General features: G+C 36.9%; 1 protein-coding gene across 6 annotated transcripts in view; it reads right to left on the bottom strand.

Moving 5' to 3' along the window:
* Positions 1 to 14,228, bottom strand: part of ATF2 (activating transcription factor 2) — an 84,930-nt gene that overhangs the window by 48,992 nt on the left and 21,710 nt on the right. For all 6 annotated transcript variants that reach the window (XM_082689530.1, XM_082689533.1, XM_082689531.1 and 3 more), the window contains 2 exons: positions 4,884 to 4,958; positions 2,723 to 2,792 (listed from right to left, as the gene is read on the bottom strand). In XM_082689530.1, coding sequence (XP_082545656.1) covers positions 2,723 to 2,792; positions 4,884 to 4,915 — 102 coding nt within the window. In that variant the 5' untranslated portion in view covers positions 4,916 to 4,958. The remainder of the gene's footprint in view (positions 1 to 2,722; positions 2,793 to 4,883; positions 4,959 to 14,228) is intronic.

The following is a 14,228-nucleotide window of genomic DNA, read 5'->3' as shown; positions in this document are numbered from 1 at the left end:
TTAAATTTATAGAAAAAAATGAGTATCTAATATAGCTCCAAAATACATGTCAAATCAGTCTATTTCTCTATATTGCCCACTATTAGCACCTAGACAAACCTACCATTATCTCTCACCTGACAGATCTCAGTCTCTACTCCCTGTATCCACTCTTAGCTCAGTAATGGCTTTTCATTGCTCTGTGAATAAAGCCCAAACACTTTATCACAGTCTACAAAACCCTCTTGGATATGGACTCTTATTCTACCTGACAAAATCTTTTACTCTTATCCTTGTGGGTGACTACACACTCTAGCTACAACAGTCGTCCTTCTAAAAACACCCAAACCCATCCCATCCTTCGAAACTTTGTATTTGCTGTTCCTTCAGTTTAAAAAACTTCCTCCAGAGGTCTGCTCCTACATTTTCGTGTCTTAATTCAAATGTCATCTTATCAGAGGGCATTCCCTGATAAACCTATCTAAGCAGCATTAACCCTGGTTAACCTCCTATCTTTACCCTGGTTCAACATCTTTAGATGTATCATGAAAATTAAGATCATAATGAGATACCACTATACCCTCACAAGTAATGACTAAAATTAAAAGACTATCCAGAAAAATCTCAAGAAGAACTAAATTGGTGGACTTACCTTACCTGACTGGAAGCATTATTGTAAAGCTAGAGTAATCAAGACATTGTGGTACTAGCATAAAAGCTGACAGACTGATGGAGGGAACAGAGTAGAAAGCTCAGAAAGAGACCTGCATTTATACCACATTTTGATTTTCAATAAAGGAGCTGAAGCAAATTAATGGAGAAAGAAAAGTCTTTTCAACAAATGATGCTGGAATATCTGAAAAACCACATGGGAAAAAAAAGTGAGCTTCAAATCCTACTTCATACCAGTATATACATATGCAAGAAGTAATTCAAGTTGGAAACACAGGCCTATATGAAAAAACAAGCTTTCAGAAAGAACAAAGGAGAATGCCTTTGTGACTTAAAGGTAAGCAAAGATTTCTTAGATAAGTCACAGAAAGCAACAGCCATAAAAGAGAAAAAATTAACACATTAGACTTCATTAAAATTAGAAAGACCGGTTGAGCAAAAGCTTTTGTCATGAAAATTCAGATGCAAACAAAAGACTTGGAGAAACTTGACGATGGACTGGTATCCAGGATATATAAGAACTACAAGTTAGCAATTAAAAGACAACCTGACTTTTAAAAACAGCAAAAGATTTGAAAAGATATATCACAAAAAATAATGCAAATGACCAATAAGCACATGAACAAGTGCTCATCTTCTCATCAAAGAAACGCAAATTAAAACCACATGATACATCAGTATACACACAGTGAAAAATGGCTAAAATTAGAAGACAACACCAAATGTAGGCAAAGAAATGGCACAAGACTCTTATACACTCTTGGTGGAAATGTGAAGTGGTGCGTTCATTTTGGAAAACACTTTGGCAATTTCTTCAAAGTAAATATTTAACAAATGATCCCACATTTCATTTCTACACATTTACCCAAGAGAAAAGAAAGCTTGCATTCAGACCAAAGACTTGTACACAAATAATTATACTGCCTTTATTTGTAATAAGTAAAAACTGGAAATAAGTCTAATGTCCACAATTGTGTAATAATGAAATATTACTCCTCAACAAAAAGGAATTAACTATTGCTCACATAACATGGGGAAACTGCAAATTAATTATAAGGAATAAAAGATGCCAGACAAAAAGTACATACTGTATGACTATTTACATAAAATTCTAGCAAACACAAACTAATCAATAGGGACATATGGCAGAGTAGTGTTTTACAAAGGCAGAAGCAGTAACAACTGGGAATGACAAAACTTTTGGGGTGATGGGTATGTTCTCTATCTTAATTATGGTGATGATTTCATGAGCATATATACATTAAAACATGAAACTGACTTTGTGAGTACGTGCAGTTTATTGTACATCAATTATATGTCAATTTAAAACATCAACTAAAGAAAACAAGTAAGAACCAATGAAACACTAATGCTTTTTTATGAATTACGGTTTGTATATTTAAGTACTCAGTAATCTGGCTACACATTATTCTTTCATTTCTTGGTGCCTATGTTATTTTAAAGTTAGAATTATTATAACAGCAATAGATTAATAATTAATGGTCTGTTAAAAACACTGAAATACTACTTTTTGATAGAATATGGAAAGATTATTTTCTGAAAAAGCTTTCATACATGCTCTGAAGATGTGAGACTTAGGTGAAGATGTGAAACTTAGATTAAGAATATTAATGCATTAGTGACACTGTCAGAGGTAAGTATTAGTTAATATTGTTAAGAGTTCAGCAAGTAAAATAATTTTCAAATAAGAATGTATACTTTATTTCCAATTAAGCAATTTACAATTATTTTCAACCAGTAATGGTCAAATGGTAAAGGGTCAAATCATCAACAGTCAAATAGTAAAAGATACTATTAAGCCCTGGATTAATAGTAGGTGAACCACCTTTCCATTTAAGACTTCTAACTTTTTCTTTCCATATTAGATTGTTTTTAAAAACTGTACTATTGAAGAAAAAATTTCTTAACAAAACTTTTCTGGGTAATTTACATTCTAACTCCAGAATTTTACAAAAATTGTAGGAGATTCCCTTTAATGGTAACATAAACTTTCATCAGTGTTTTAGTAAATATGAACATACAAAATGCTTTAAAGTAATTTATATATTACCTGGCCACATCCAGGGGCAGTGCATAGAAAGGGTTTGTCATCACTCATATTCCACAGGTCCTTGTATTGCCTATAATAAACATTAAGAAATGGCTTAGTGTTTTACAGTATAGATTTTTATTTTATTTATTTGTTTTTAAAAATTAATTTATTTGTTTTTTTGAGAGGGCACTCGAGCCTTGCACAAGCAAGGGAAGGGCAGAAAGAGAAGCAGATTCCCCGATGAGCAGGAAGCCAGATGTGGAATTGATCCCAGGACCCTGGGATCATGACCTGAGACAAAAGCAGAAGATTAACCAACTGAGCTACTCAGGCGCCCATACAGTGCATATTTTTAAATAAAGAATAATTTTAAATGTAATATTATATGCTTTTCACTAAGCTTACTTCCTTTTCTATTTTCATGTGAAATAAAATACTTTTACTGATCTTTTAGCCCTAGTTCCCTTCCATCTTTTTATAACGAGTAGGCAAATACATGTAACATGCATTTTACACTATAGAAAAAAAAAGGTTTGGAACTTTGGTCTATCAGGCTAATTCTTTCCTGTTCGACCAGTTTAAGTGAAGAAAAAATGAAATAATTATAGAAAATCACCACTTTAATACCCAATGAAATAATGGATCTAGGCCACATCATGTAACCATTAGGAAAAAAGGTGACAGGAACTTGATAATGAACTCACAGGTCATTCTTAAAATAACATCACTAAGAGTGGGACTATTAGAAATTATGTGCCTCCTGACATGATTCCATAGAGAGCATGAAAGTGTTCTTGGGCAGGGGTGGGGGGTGGTGTGCATGCATATGCGTGTGTGTGTGTGTGTGTGTGTGTGTGTGTGTGTACAGTATGGGGAGTCAAACATGAATTTAATCAAGCATCTCTAGATTTGCCACAGGAAATACAGGGAATACAGGAGAAACCTGTCAACACTATCTGGATGCAGTCAGCCAAATTCTATAGGACAAAGAACTGGTCACTTCAACAAATAAATGTGATGGAGAACGAAAGAGAGGAGGTAGGGGGAAACCGCTATAGATTAAAGAAAATTTAATAAATATGCTAGCAAGGGGTGCTTGTGTGGCTCAGTTGGTTAAAGGGCGACCTTGGGCTCAGGTCATAATTCTAGGGTCCTAGGATTGAGCCTTAACACTGGCTCCCTGCTCAGCAGGGACGTCTGCTCTCCCTCCCCTTTGCCTATTCCTGCCGCTCATGTGCTCACTCTCTCTCAAATAAATAAATAAAATCTTTAAAAAAAAAAGAAATATACTAATCAAATGTAAATCCTTTTTGAATCCTGATTTGGACAAAAATAACTGTAAAAAGAAATTTTTGAGTAAAGATTATTTTCCTATATCTGATTTAGACTTAAAGTTCCCAATTATTTTTTCCAACAACTTGTAGGTTTTAAATTTTGTCTTGTATTTGACTCAATTAGAAATCTGGAAACATTATTCCTTTTTCAACATTAGCTTGTTAACCATTCAAAGCAATGTTTCCCAAAGCATTTTCAACAGGGATGACAATAGCTATTATAGAAAAAACATATGTAACCAACAGATTTGGGAAATGCTGGAGTACTTTTTCTTTCGTAGGAACTTTCAGAGACTTTAATATATTCAAGTGAAATGACTAGAGAAGCACCTAGAATATGGCATTTTAGCCACATCCATTTGCAATTCAAAATGCTTTTTCATAGAACATCCCATGGAACTAGTATTATTTGGAACTCTAGAAATCAAACCCTAAAATATGTTTATGTTTGTCATAGTTAGGCACATCTTGATGTTCTGTTTGATAATTTAAAGACATAATAGTGGGCGCCTGGGTAGATCAGTCGGTTAAGTGTCACCTTTAGGTCATCATCTTGGGGTCCTGGGATAGAGCCCCGCATAGGCCTCCTTGCTCGGCAGGGGGTCTGCTTCTCCCTCTCCCTTTGCCCCTTCCCCTGTTTGTGCTCTCTCAAATGAATAAATAAAACCTTTAAAAAAAAAAAAAAAGACATAATAGGACTAGCTGCTAAACTAATATTCTGGATAAGTGGGGTTCTTTTTAATTATCAGAAGAAATACTGAAATATTTATCAAGAAATGACTATAAAAATTTTTATGATCTAAAATATGAAAAATTGGTAAAAATACCAAATACTGTATACATACCTGGCAGAATTCACATGTAACTTGAATTTCATAAGTTGAACAACTTATCACGTCCTCTTTTTCATGGCAAAGATACTGAAAAAAACAAAACAAAAACAAAGTGGTTTCACTCTGTTAAAAATAGTTTTCTAAACACTGCTTGAAACACAGGAAATAAAAACACCTGAATAATTTTATTCTTTGGACTACTGTCAACCCCAAACCTTGTCACTTAAAAAAAATTTTTTTTTTAATTTATTTGACAGAAAGAGACATACAGCAAGAGAGGAAACACAAGCGGTGGGAGAGGGAAAAGCAGGCTTCCTGACAAACAGGGAGCCCAATGCAGAGCTTGATCCCAGGACTCTGAGATCATGACCTGAGCTGAAGGCAGATGCTTAACCGACTGAGCCACTCAGGTGCCCCCAAATCCTGTCACTCTTTTTTTTTTTTTGTTAAAGATTTTATTTGTTTGTCAGAGAGAGAGGGAGAGAGAGCGAGCAGAGGCAGAGGGAGAAGCAGACTCCCCGCCGAGCAAGGAGTCCAATGTGGGACTAGATCCCAGGACGCTGGGATCATGACCTGAGCCGAAGGCAGCCACTTAGCCAACTGAGCCACCCAGGCGTCCCAAATCCTGTCACTCTTAAGAATCTTTATAAGAGGTAAAGAATACTGCTCCTACAATATGAATATCCATATTAATGCCTTAAACATAGGTATGTATATATCCAACTCCATCACAGAGAGTAAAAGGAGAAAAAACATTTAATTCAGTCCTTAGGGTAGTGGTTGAAAGGCAGCTATTGAAAGAGTAAAACTCCTGACTTTGGAAATCTGATGAGAAAGAGGAGATGTAGCATTTTAAAATATCTATTTGGAAAGTTTTTAACTTCTTAAAATACAGTCTTAGTGATGATCAAGTTCTCAGCCTAATTCATCAAAATTCTATTTGTCCCATAATATAGTTCATCTATGTAAGCATCTCCCTCTTCCACAGTATTATAACTTATTTACTTGATATTAAGGTTTTTACAAAAGACTTGAGAGAAAGAGAGAGAAGGTGCAGAGGGAGACAATATCCAAGCAGACGCCCTCTGAGTGCAGGGGCAACATGGGGCCTGATCTCATGACCAATGAGATCAGGAGCTGAGCCAAAACCAAGTTGGATGCTTAACTGACTTTCACTACCTGTGCATCTCTGGTATTAGTTTAAGAACAAGTACAACATGTTGAAACTATCCAGGTCAGTGGCCCACTTTAAAAACTCTGCTTGGGGGGCCTGGTTGGATCAGCTGGAAGAGCATGTGATTCTTGATCTCAGAGTTACAACTTCTAAACCTACGCTGGGTATGGAGATTGCTGAAAAAATAGTAATAATAAATAATTCTGCAAATACCTCATCTTAACATTCACTGAAACTCCATCCAGTGGTGAAGAGTAACTATATGCTTATTCAAATAAGACACTGATGAATAGAGAAAAAAATTATTTTTCATAATTTTGCTTGTAAATGTGGTTTTCAAGAATGTATTGCTCAGAAAAACTGGACAATTCCTGTGGAAGAACGTATAAATAGCTACAGTTCTGAGTATTTGAGTTATGGGTGATTTGGTATAGCAGATAGAAGAAGGAAGTTTTTTCCTTGGTTTCCAGGCAAAATTCGTATCTGGTAGGGTTCTGTTTCTCCATTCACATCCAAATTTAGCATGCTGTCTGTGAGAAGAGGGAAAAGAACACTAAAATAATCCAAAGGGAATCTATAAAAGTTATATTTCTGTCATTACCTATAGAATGTGAGCTTAATGAGGGCAAGGAATTTATCTTTGGGTTAATTACCTAAAACAGTGCCTACCTCACAGCACCATTTACTCATAAATATTAAGGAATGAATAAATAGCCATATGATATGAACTCAAATAAGTTTAGTCTACCTCAAAAAACTCTTCTAAAACTAATAAAATACAGTTTACATTGCTATGAAAATTCAAAGCAAAATTTAAATTCAGTTAAGTTGAAGAAACATTTAAACACCAAATATATCCTAAGACACAAAGATGAAAAGAGTTTCTGTACTTGAGAGACTTTTAATCTAGCAGAAGAAAAGAGGACTATGAAAATATAGTTTCAATTCCTTTGGTAAGAATAAAAGTTAACACACTATGAGAATACACAGGTAGTGCAGGAACTAAACTGAGAGTTCCAGAAATGCTTTCTAAGGGAATGAGCCCGTGGTACCCTTTTCTCTCTCATCTTTTCTACTCCTCACCATTACAACTGCCCCCTTTCACTACAAAAAAAGTTCCTTACCTACATATCAGCCTATTTCCTAGCCAACCAACAAAAATTCCTATTCCTTATTATTTTCTAAAACCTAGCTGAAGTAGTTATCAATACAACAGTTGAAGGACCCTGAGACATAAATGATGGTGTTTTAGGAGGCCTAAATACTATCTCTTCCTTAAACAGAATCTCAAGCCTCTACAGCTAGGCTTATCTCTTTTTTAAATATAGATTTTATTTATTTGAGAGAGAGTACAAGTCGGGGAGGGCGGAGGGAGGAGAAGCAGACTCCCTGCTGAGCAGGCAGCCTGATGCAGGGCTTGATCCCAGTCTCCTGGGATCATGACCTGAACTAAAGGCAGATGCTTAACCGACTGAACCACCCAGGTGCCTCGAGGATCATCTCCCTTTTACAGCAAAGCTGGAAATATGCTCATAGGGGAAAGGAGGCTTTGTTAAACTCTAAGTTATTGGAGAATTTGATGACTATAGAGAATTGTTAATATACCACACCATTCTCTAGCAAACATCCAAACCTACACTGGTAGGAGAATCACTGTCATAAAGAATACACAACAGGATTCTAGACAAAATTTAAACGTCCTTTTGTTTCTCTAATCTCAGTTTTAACTCTTCTTTTAATAGTCCTTTATCTTTCTAGACCCCATGATACAGTGCCATCAGAGTTACCTCTTTTTTTCTTTCAACCAACAAATATTTGAGTGTATACTTTGAGTCTGGCACTTTGCCAGATGCCAGGGATGTAGTGGTGAGCTAAGATAGGTACCTGCTTTCAAGAAGCTTTCAGGATTGTGAGGGAGTTCACATAAGCTAATCAAACATGCAGTGCAGACTTCTTTCCAGGTTACTACGACAACTGCATGTATAAACATGTACATGGTCCCGCCAAAATGTTTCTCTATTTCATTGCTCTTATGAATTTTACTTTCGAACCCCAAACTTAAGGTATACTTTGAAAGTTGGTATACTTTGAATTTTGTTACAACATAGCCACAGCAATTTCCACTGTTAGGTATCCCACATAAATTATGAGTCTTACATAATTCTAAAAAACCTTTAAGGTAGAAGCCTGGGATTCAGAAGAAGGTCACCGTTATTTGCTAATACGAACTGAACTTTATCTACTGAACTAAGACATAGTAAGGAACTTTAAATTTGCTCCCATAAAAATACAGAAAAGCAAAAAGAAAAAATAAAATTCACCTAAAATATCACCACTTACTGTTCAGCAATCCACAGAGTACATATTCCAGTCTTACTAATGTACAGGGATACACAGCTTTACAAATTGTAAAGGCAGGGTTACAGCCTTCTTTAAAATACAATTACCTAAATTCTGCCACATTATTAAATAGTAATATTATTAAACATTAGATGTAATTTTTAATGGCTATATAGTATTCCATCATATAGGTTATGGCATATTTTCACTAATTCTTTATTAGTGGATTTTTTTTTTGCTTAAACCACTATTATTAGATTTTTATCATCAGCTAATATTCTTGATAATGAATCTATACGCAATACCTATAATAATTTTCACAGGAGGCAGAGCGCCTGGGTGGCTCAGTGGGTTAAGGCTCTCCCTTCAGCTCAGGTCATGACCTCAGGGTCCTGGGATTGAGCCCCGTATCAGGCTCTCTGCTCAGCAGGGAGCCTGCTTCCCCCTCTCTGCCTGCCTTTCTGCCTATTTGTGATCTCCCCCTATTAAATGAATAAAATTTTTTTCTCTTTTATTTTTAGTTATTTATTTGACAGAGAGAGATCACAAGTATGCAGAGCAGCAGGTGGGGGCGGGGGGAAGCAGGCTCCCCACTGAGCAGAGAGCCAGATATGGGGCTTGATCCTAGGACCCTGGGATCATGACCTGAGCTGAAGGCAGAGGCTTTAACCCACTAAGCTGCCCAGATGCCCCTGAATAAATAAAATCTTAAAAAAAAAAAATTCATAAAAGGAATTTCTAGAAATGAAATGAAATTACTAGGTCAAGAGCCCAGCACCTCTGCCATGTTTTCTAGAGCCAGTGTAAATGTCTGCAGCAGTGGCTCAATGGAACAGGTCAAGCTGGAGGCAGGCATGGAGAGGACCAAGGTATCCCAGGTGTCTGCGGAGCTTTAGCAGTACTGCATGCAGAATGCCTGCAAGAATATCCTGCTTGTAGGTGCTCCAGCTAGAAGCAACCCTTTCCAGAAGCCCGATCCCGTGCTTTATTTCTTTTTTAATATTTTATTTATTTGACAGAGATCACAAGTAGGCAGAGAGGCAGGCAGAGAAAGGAGGAAGCAGGCTCCCCGCTGAGCAGAGAGAGCCCAATGTGGGGCTCGACCCCCCAGGACCCTGGAATCATGACTGAGCCAAAGGCAGAGGCGCCCCACCCCATACTTTATTCTAAAGGCTTGTAGGGAAGATGTTTGCTGAGGAATGCATTTAAGTACAAAGTGATGAATGACTACTTTCAAATTTTAAGAAAACACTTTTCTCCAGCCAAATGACTTTTAGATATTTCAGACTTTTCCTGTGGTCTATTCCTATAGCCAAAATTCTACAGAAACCGATGAGTTTCTATTCAGATAAGGAAACTGGGTGGAGGAATAGACCTTAAATAATAATGGCCTGGTTCTTTTGTTGAAGTGCTTTTATATTTAGGACAGACAAAAATGTTACCACCAAATACCAAATCACCAAAATAACAAAATGTTACCACCAAATCTTCCATAAGCAAATTACTAGTGTTTCTCTATCTGAAGCATAATGTTTGTTTTATTTGCTAGATTTTTACATTTTGGGAGGGAAAACACTTTTGTTCATTAAAAAATGGAATATTTTGTATTTTGTTGTTCCAGGTATTTCTATACCACAGAAAAATAATTTTTCTCATGAATTTACAGTTTCTGAATGAAGACAAGCATTTTATTTTTTATTTTTTTAGTTTTTTATTATTAACATATAATGTATTATTTCCTCCAGGGGTACAGATCTATGAATCATCAGGCTTACACATTGCATAGCACTCACCACAACACATACCCTCCCCAGTGTCCACAACCCAAACACCCTATCCCTACGCCCCCCCACCGCCAGCAAGGCTCAGTTTGTTTTGTGAGATTGAGTCTCTTACCGTCTGTCTCCCTCCCGATCCCATCCTGTTTCATTTTTCCCTTCCCTGCTTCCCACAACCTCCCGCAACCCCCCCCCCACCCTCCCTCTCAAATTTCTCATATCAGAGAGATCTTATGATAACTGGAAGACAAGCAACAAGCATTTTAAAACTGAGGGAAGAACAGGCTTTATTGGGGCACCTGGGTGGCTCAGTCAGTTAAGCCTTCAGCTCATGATCCTGGGGGCCTAAGACTGAGTCTCACATCAGGCTCTCTCTTCAGCAGGCAGTCTACTTCTCCCTCTCCCTCTGCTGCTCCCCCACTCCCCGACTTGTGTTCTCACTTACTCCACTCTCTCTTCCTCAAATAATAAAATCTTATAAAAAAATAGGCTTTATTAATCAAATGCTGTCTTGATTTTTCTAAATGAGAAGACTGCTTTATTTTTTTATTTTTCTGTTTTATATTTTAAATTTCATTCTTTGCTCTCCATTCTTTGACTTATAGTCCAGATTATAATTAGATTTTTTTTAAATTTCTTTTCAGTGTAACAGAATTCATTGTTTATGCACCACACCCAGTGCTCCATGCCGTATATGCCCTCCATAATAGCCACCACCTGGCTCCCCCAACCTCCCACCCCCCCGCCTCTTCAAAACCTTAAGATTGTTTTTCAAGAATCCATAGTCTCTCATGGTTCACCTCCCCTTCCAATTTCCCTCAACTCCCTTCTCCTCTCCATCTCCCTATGTCCTCCATGTTATTTGTTATGCTACACAAATAAGTGAAACCATATGATAATTGACTCTCTCTGCTTGACTTATTTCACTCAGCATAATCTCTTCCAGTCCCGTCCATGTTGCTACAAAAGTTGGGTATTCATCCTTTCTGATGGAAGCATAATACTCCATAGTGTTTATGGACCACATCTTCCTTATCCATTCGTCCGTTGAAGGGCATCTTGGTTCTTTCCATAGTTTGGCGACCGTGGCCCTTGCTGCTATAAACATTGGGGTACAGATGGCCCTTCTTTTCACGACATCTGTATCTTTGGGGTAAATACCCAGTAGTACAATTAAGACTGCTTTATTTTTAACACTAAACATGGGAGCTGTTTCTTAACAACTTGTTTGGAAAGATTCATGTCATATTGTGTATTAGAATGCCCAATCCTGTGTACGAAACAGATTTGGTCTTTGTCTTCTTTAAATTTCCCTACTTTATAGCTGTGGTTGTACTTTAAAAAAATAAATATACTACATTATTTCATATCTTTAAAAAAAATGTTTAAATGTGATTTTCAGAACATTGCAAATGATTAAAAATTAAATGTGAAAATACTACGACCTAAATGAACTTTAAAAAAAGTTATTTATTTATTTGAGAGAGAGAGAGAACCCAAAAGTGGGAAGGGCAGAAAAGGGAGGGAGAATCTCAGGCACTCTATGCTGAGCACAGATTCCACCACCCTGTGATCATGACCTGAGCAGAAATTAAGAGTTGGACGCTTAACCAACTGTGCCACCCAGGTACCCCAACCTAAATAAATTCTAATGTCACAACCATTTTACTTTGATGATATGGCTTTAATTTGGTACACTTTTTTTTTTTTAAGATTTTATTTATTTCTTTATTTGACAGAGAGAGAGAGAGAGAGAGAGATCACAAGTAGGCAGAGAGGCAGGCAGAGAGAGAGGAGGAAGCAGGCTCCCCGCTGAGCAGAGAGCCCGATGCAGGGCTCGATCCCAAGACCCCGGGACCATGACCTGAGCTGAAAGCAGAGGCTTTAACCCACTGAGCCACCCAAGCGCCCCTAATTTGGTACACTTTTAAAAGAATATTTTGTGTTTGTAATAATCTTTGATAAGCTTAGAAGTAAAATTTCTACCTAACCTTCACAAATGAGGTACCAAAGGGCAACTTACTCAAGGTTAAAAAAATGGGTCAAGAACATTTTTAATGTTGGGGCGCCTGGGTGGCTCAGTGGGTTAAGCTGCTGCCTTCGGCTCAGGTCATATCTCAGGGTCCCGGGATGGAGTCCCGCATCAGGCTCTCTGCTCAGCAAGGAGCCTGCTTCCCTCCCTCCCTCTCTCTCTCTCTCTGCCTGCCTCTCCATCTACTGTCAAATAAATAAATAAAATCTTTAAAAAAAAAAACAAAACATTTTTAATGTTATATTGTGCCTGCCAGCTGGTATGCCTTGCTATACACTATGTATATCAACTTGCTATTCTATGACTACCAACCATATAGAAACTTTATGTAACTTTATGTAAACCACATCTAAAAGAAAAGTAGCGTTAAAATAAATAAATAAAATAAAATAAATAGGGGCACCTGGGTGGCTCAGTGGGTTAAAGCCTCTGCTTTTGGCTCAGGTCATGATCCCAGGGTCCTGGGATCGAGCCCCACACATCAGGCTCTCTGCCCAGCAGGGAGCCTGCTTCCCTTCCTCTCTCTCTACCTAACTCTCTGCCTACTTGTGATCTCTGTCAAATAAAAATAAAAATAAAAAACCTTAAAATAAATAAATAAATAAATAAATAAAAGTAGTGTAGAAAGACCCTTTAGGACTTTCAGAACCATTCAACAGATCTACTATCAAATAAAATCATACATATGAGATGCCTATAAGAAAATAGTAAAGAAGAACATTTCAAGGAAAAATGAATTGAAGAAAATGGGAGAAATTAACTAGCAAACCATTTCTTATAACTTAAAATACAAAAATCAAGCCTCCATAAAAAGCATATATAAGGACGTCCTAATGAAAAGCAGCTTAGACAGGCTATTGGGAAGCAGACAGTCCAGAGTGTCATAGCTGAGGCAGAGAGAGAAAACTGTCCGTGGATATAGAGTAGCTGGGGAAGTAGGAGGAGGCAACCATATGAGGTGAGTGACAGAAGTGGTATCAGTCCAGCATAGTATACCAGGGCCCAAGATGGAGAACATCTACATAATGAGGAGGAGTGGGCACGGTAGCAACAGGTGATTCATTATACACACACATAGAGATTGACAGAATACACAGATATATCAAGGATGTAATGGGTAAAGGTAAATTCACACTAGAGGTGAAGGTAATTATACAGAATGAATCTTGGTAATCAGATGAAAATTGGAGATATTGGTGTGAATTCCTAACTTTCAAAAGAGATATAAAGGTACAGCAACAGAGATATGAAGGTATAGATGATAATATGTACATATATATCTGCATATATGTTCATATATTTCCCTAGCTGTGTCTACTGAGGGCCTGAGAACATGGATACCCTCAAAGCAATACATCTACAAGGCACCCAGATCTTAATGTCTAAATACCATCCTTTACCGAAAGGAACCTGGGCTCCTTTAAGAATTGTCTGGTTCCAGGGCTAGGGTAGGGCAAATACAGGATGGACCTTGAATATCTTTTGCAAGAAAATAAAGAAGGACTTGGTTATGAATTTGGCTATAACGTAGTCAAATCTGAAACAATTGCAGAATCAAAATAAATAATGACAGTAATGGATTATATCGTGAATAAAATAGGATTCTATTAATCCACACCAATATAAAAGAATAAATTCAACATTCGATAAGACAGAACATTTATATCCTCCAAAATATCTCCTGATAAAATATATTTTAATTACAAAACTCTGGCAAGTATCAACTTACTCAAATGATTCAAGTTAACAAAATCAGAAATAAGGAAAACCAGTATCATGTCCTCCAACAGGATGCTCAGAATCACTTCTATGAAGTAATGTCAAAAACATAAAAAACCGGAATCTAATCATGTAAAATATTACACGACCCCAAATTGAGGTAAACGCTTCAAAATAACTAGTCTTTCATCTTCTAAGGTGCTCAAGTCATCAAACCCATGAAAAGATTGAAGAACTATTTCAGATTAAAAAAGATGAGTGACATGACAACTAACTCCAATGTGAATTCTAGACAGAATTTTTTTGCTATAAAA

The sequence above is a fragment of the Mustela nivalis genome (genome assembly GCF_964662115.1).
Source record: "Mustela nivalis genome assembly, chromosome: 11".
Lineage (NCBI taxonomy): Eukaryota > Metazoa > Chordata > Mammalia > Carnivora > Mustelidae > Mustela > Mustela nivalis.
Note: the sequence above shows the minus strand (reverse complement) of the source record. Positions and strands in the feature narration are given on the sequence as shown.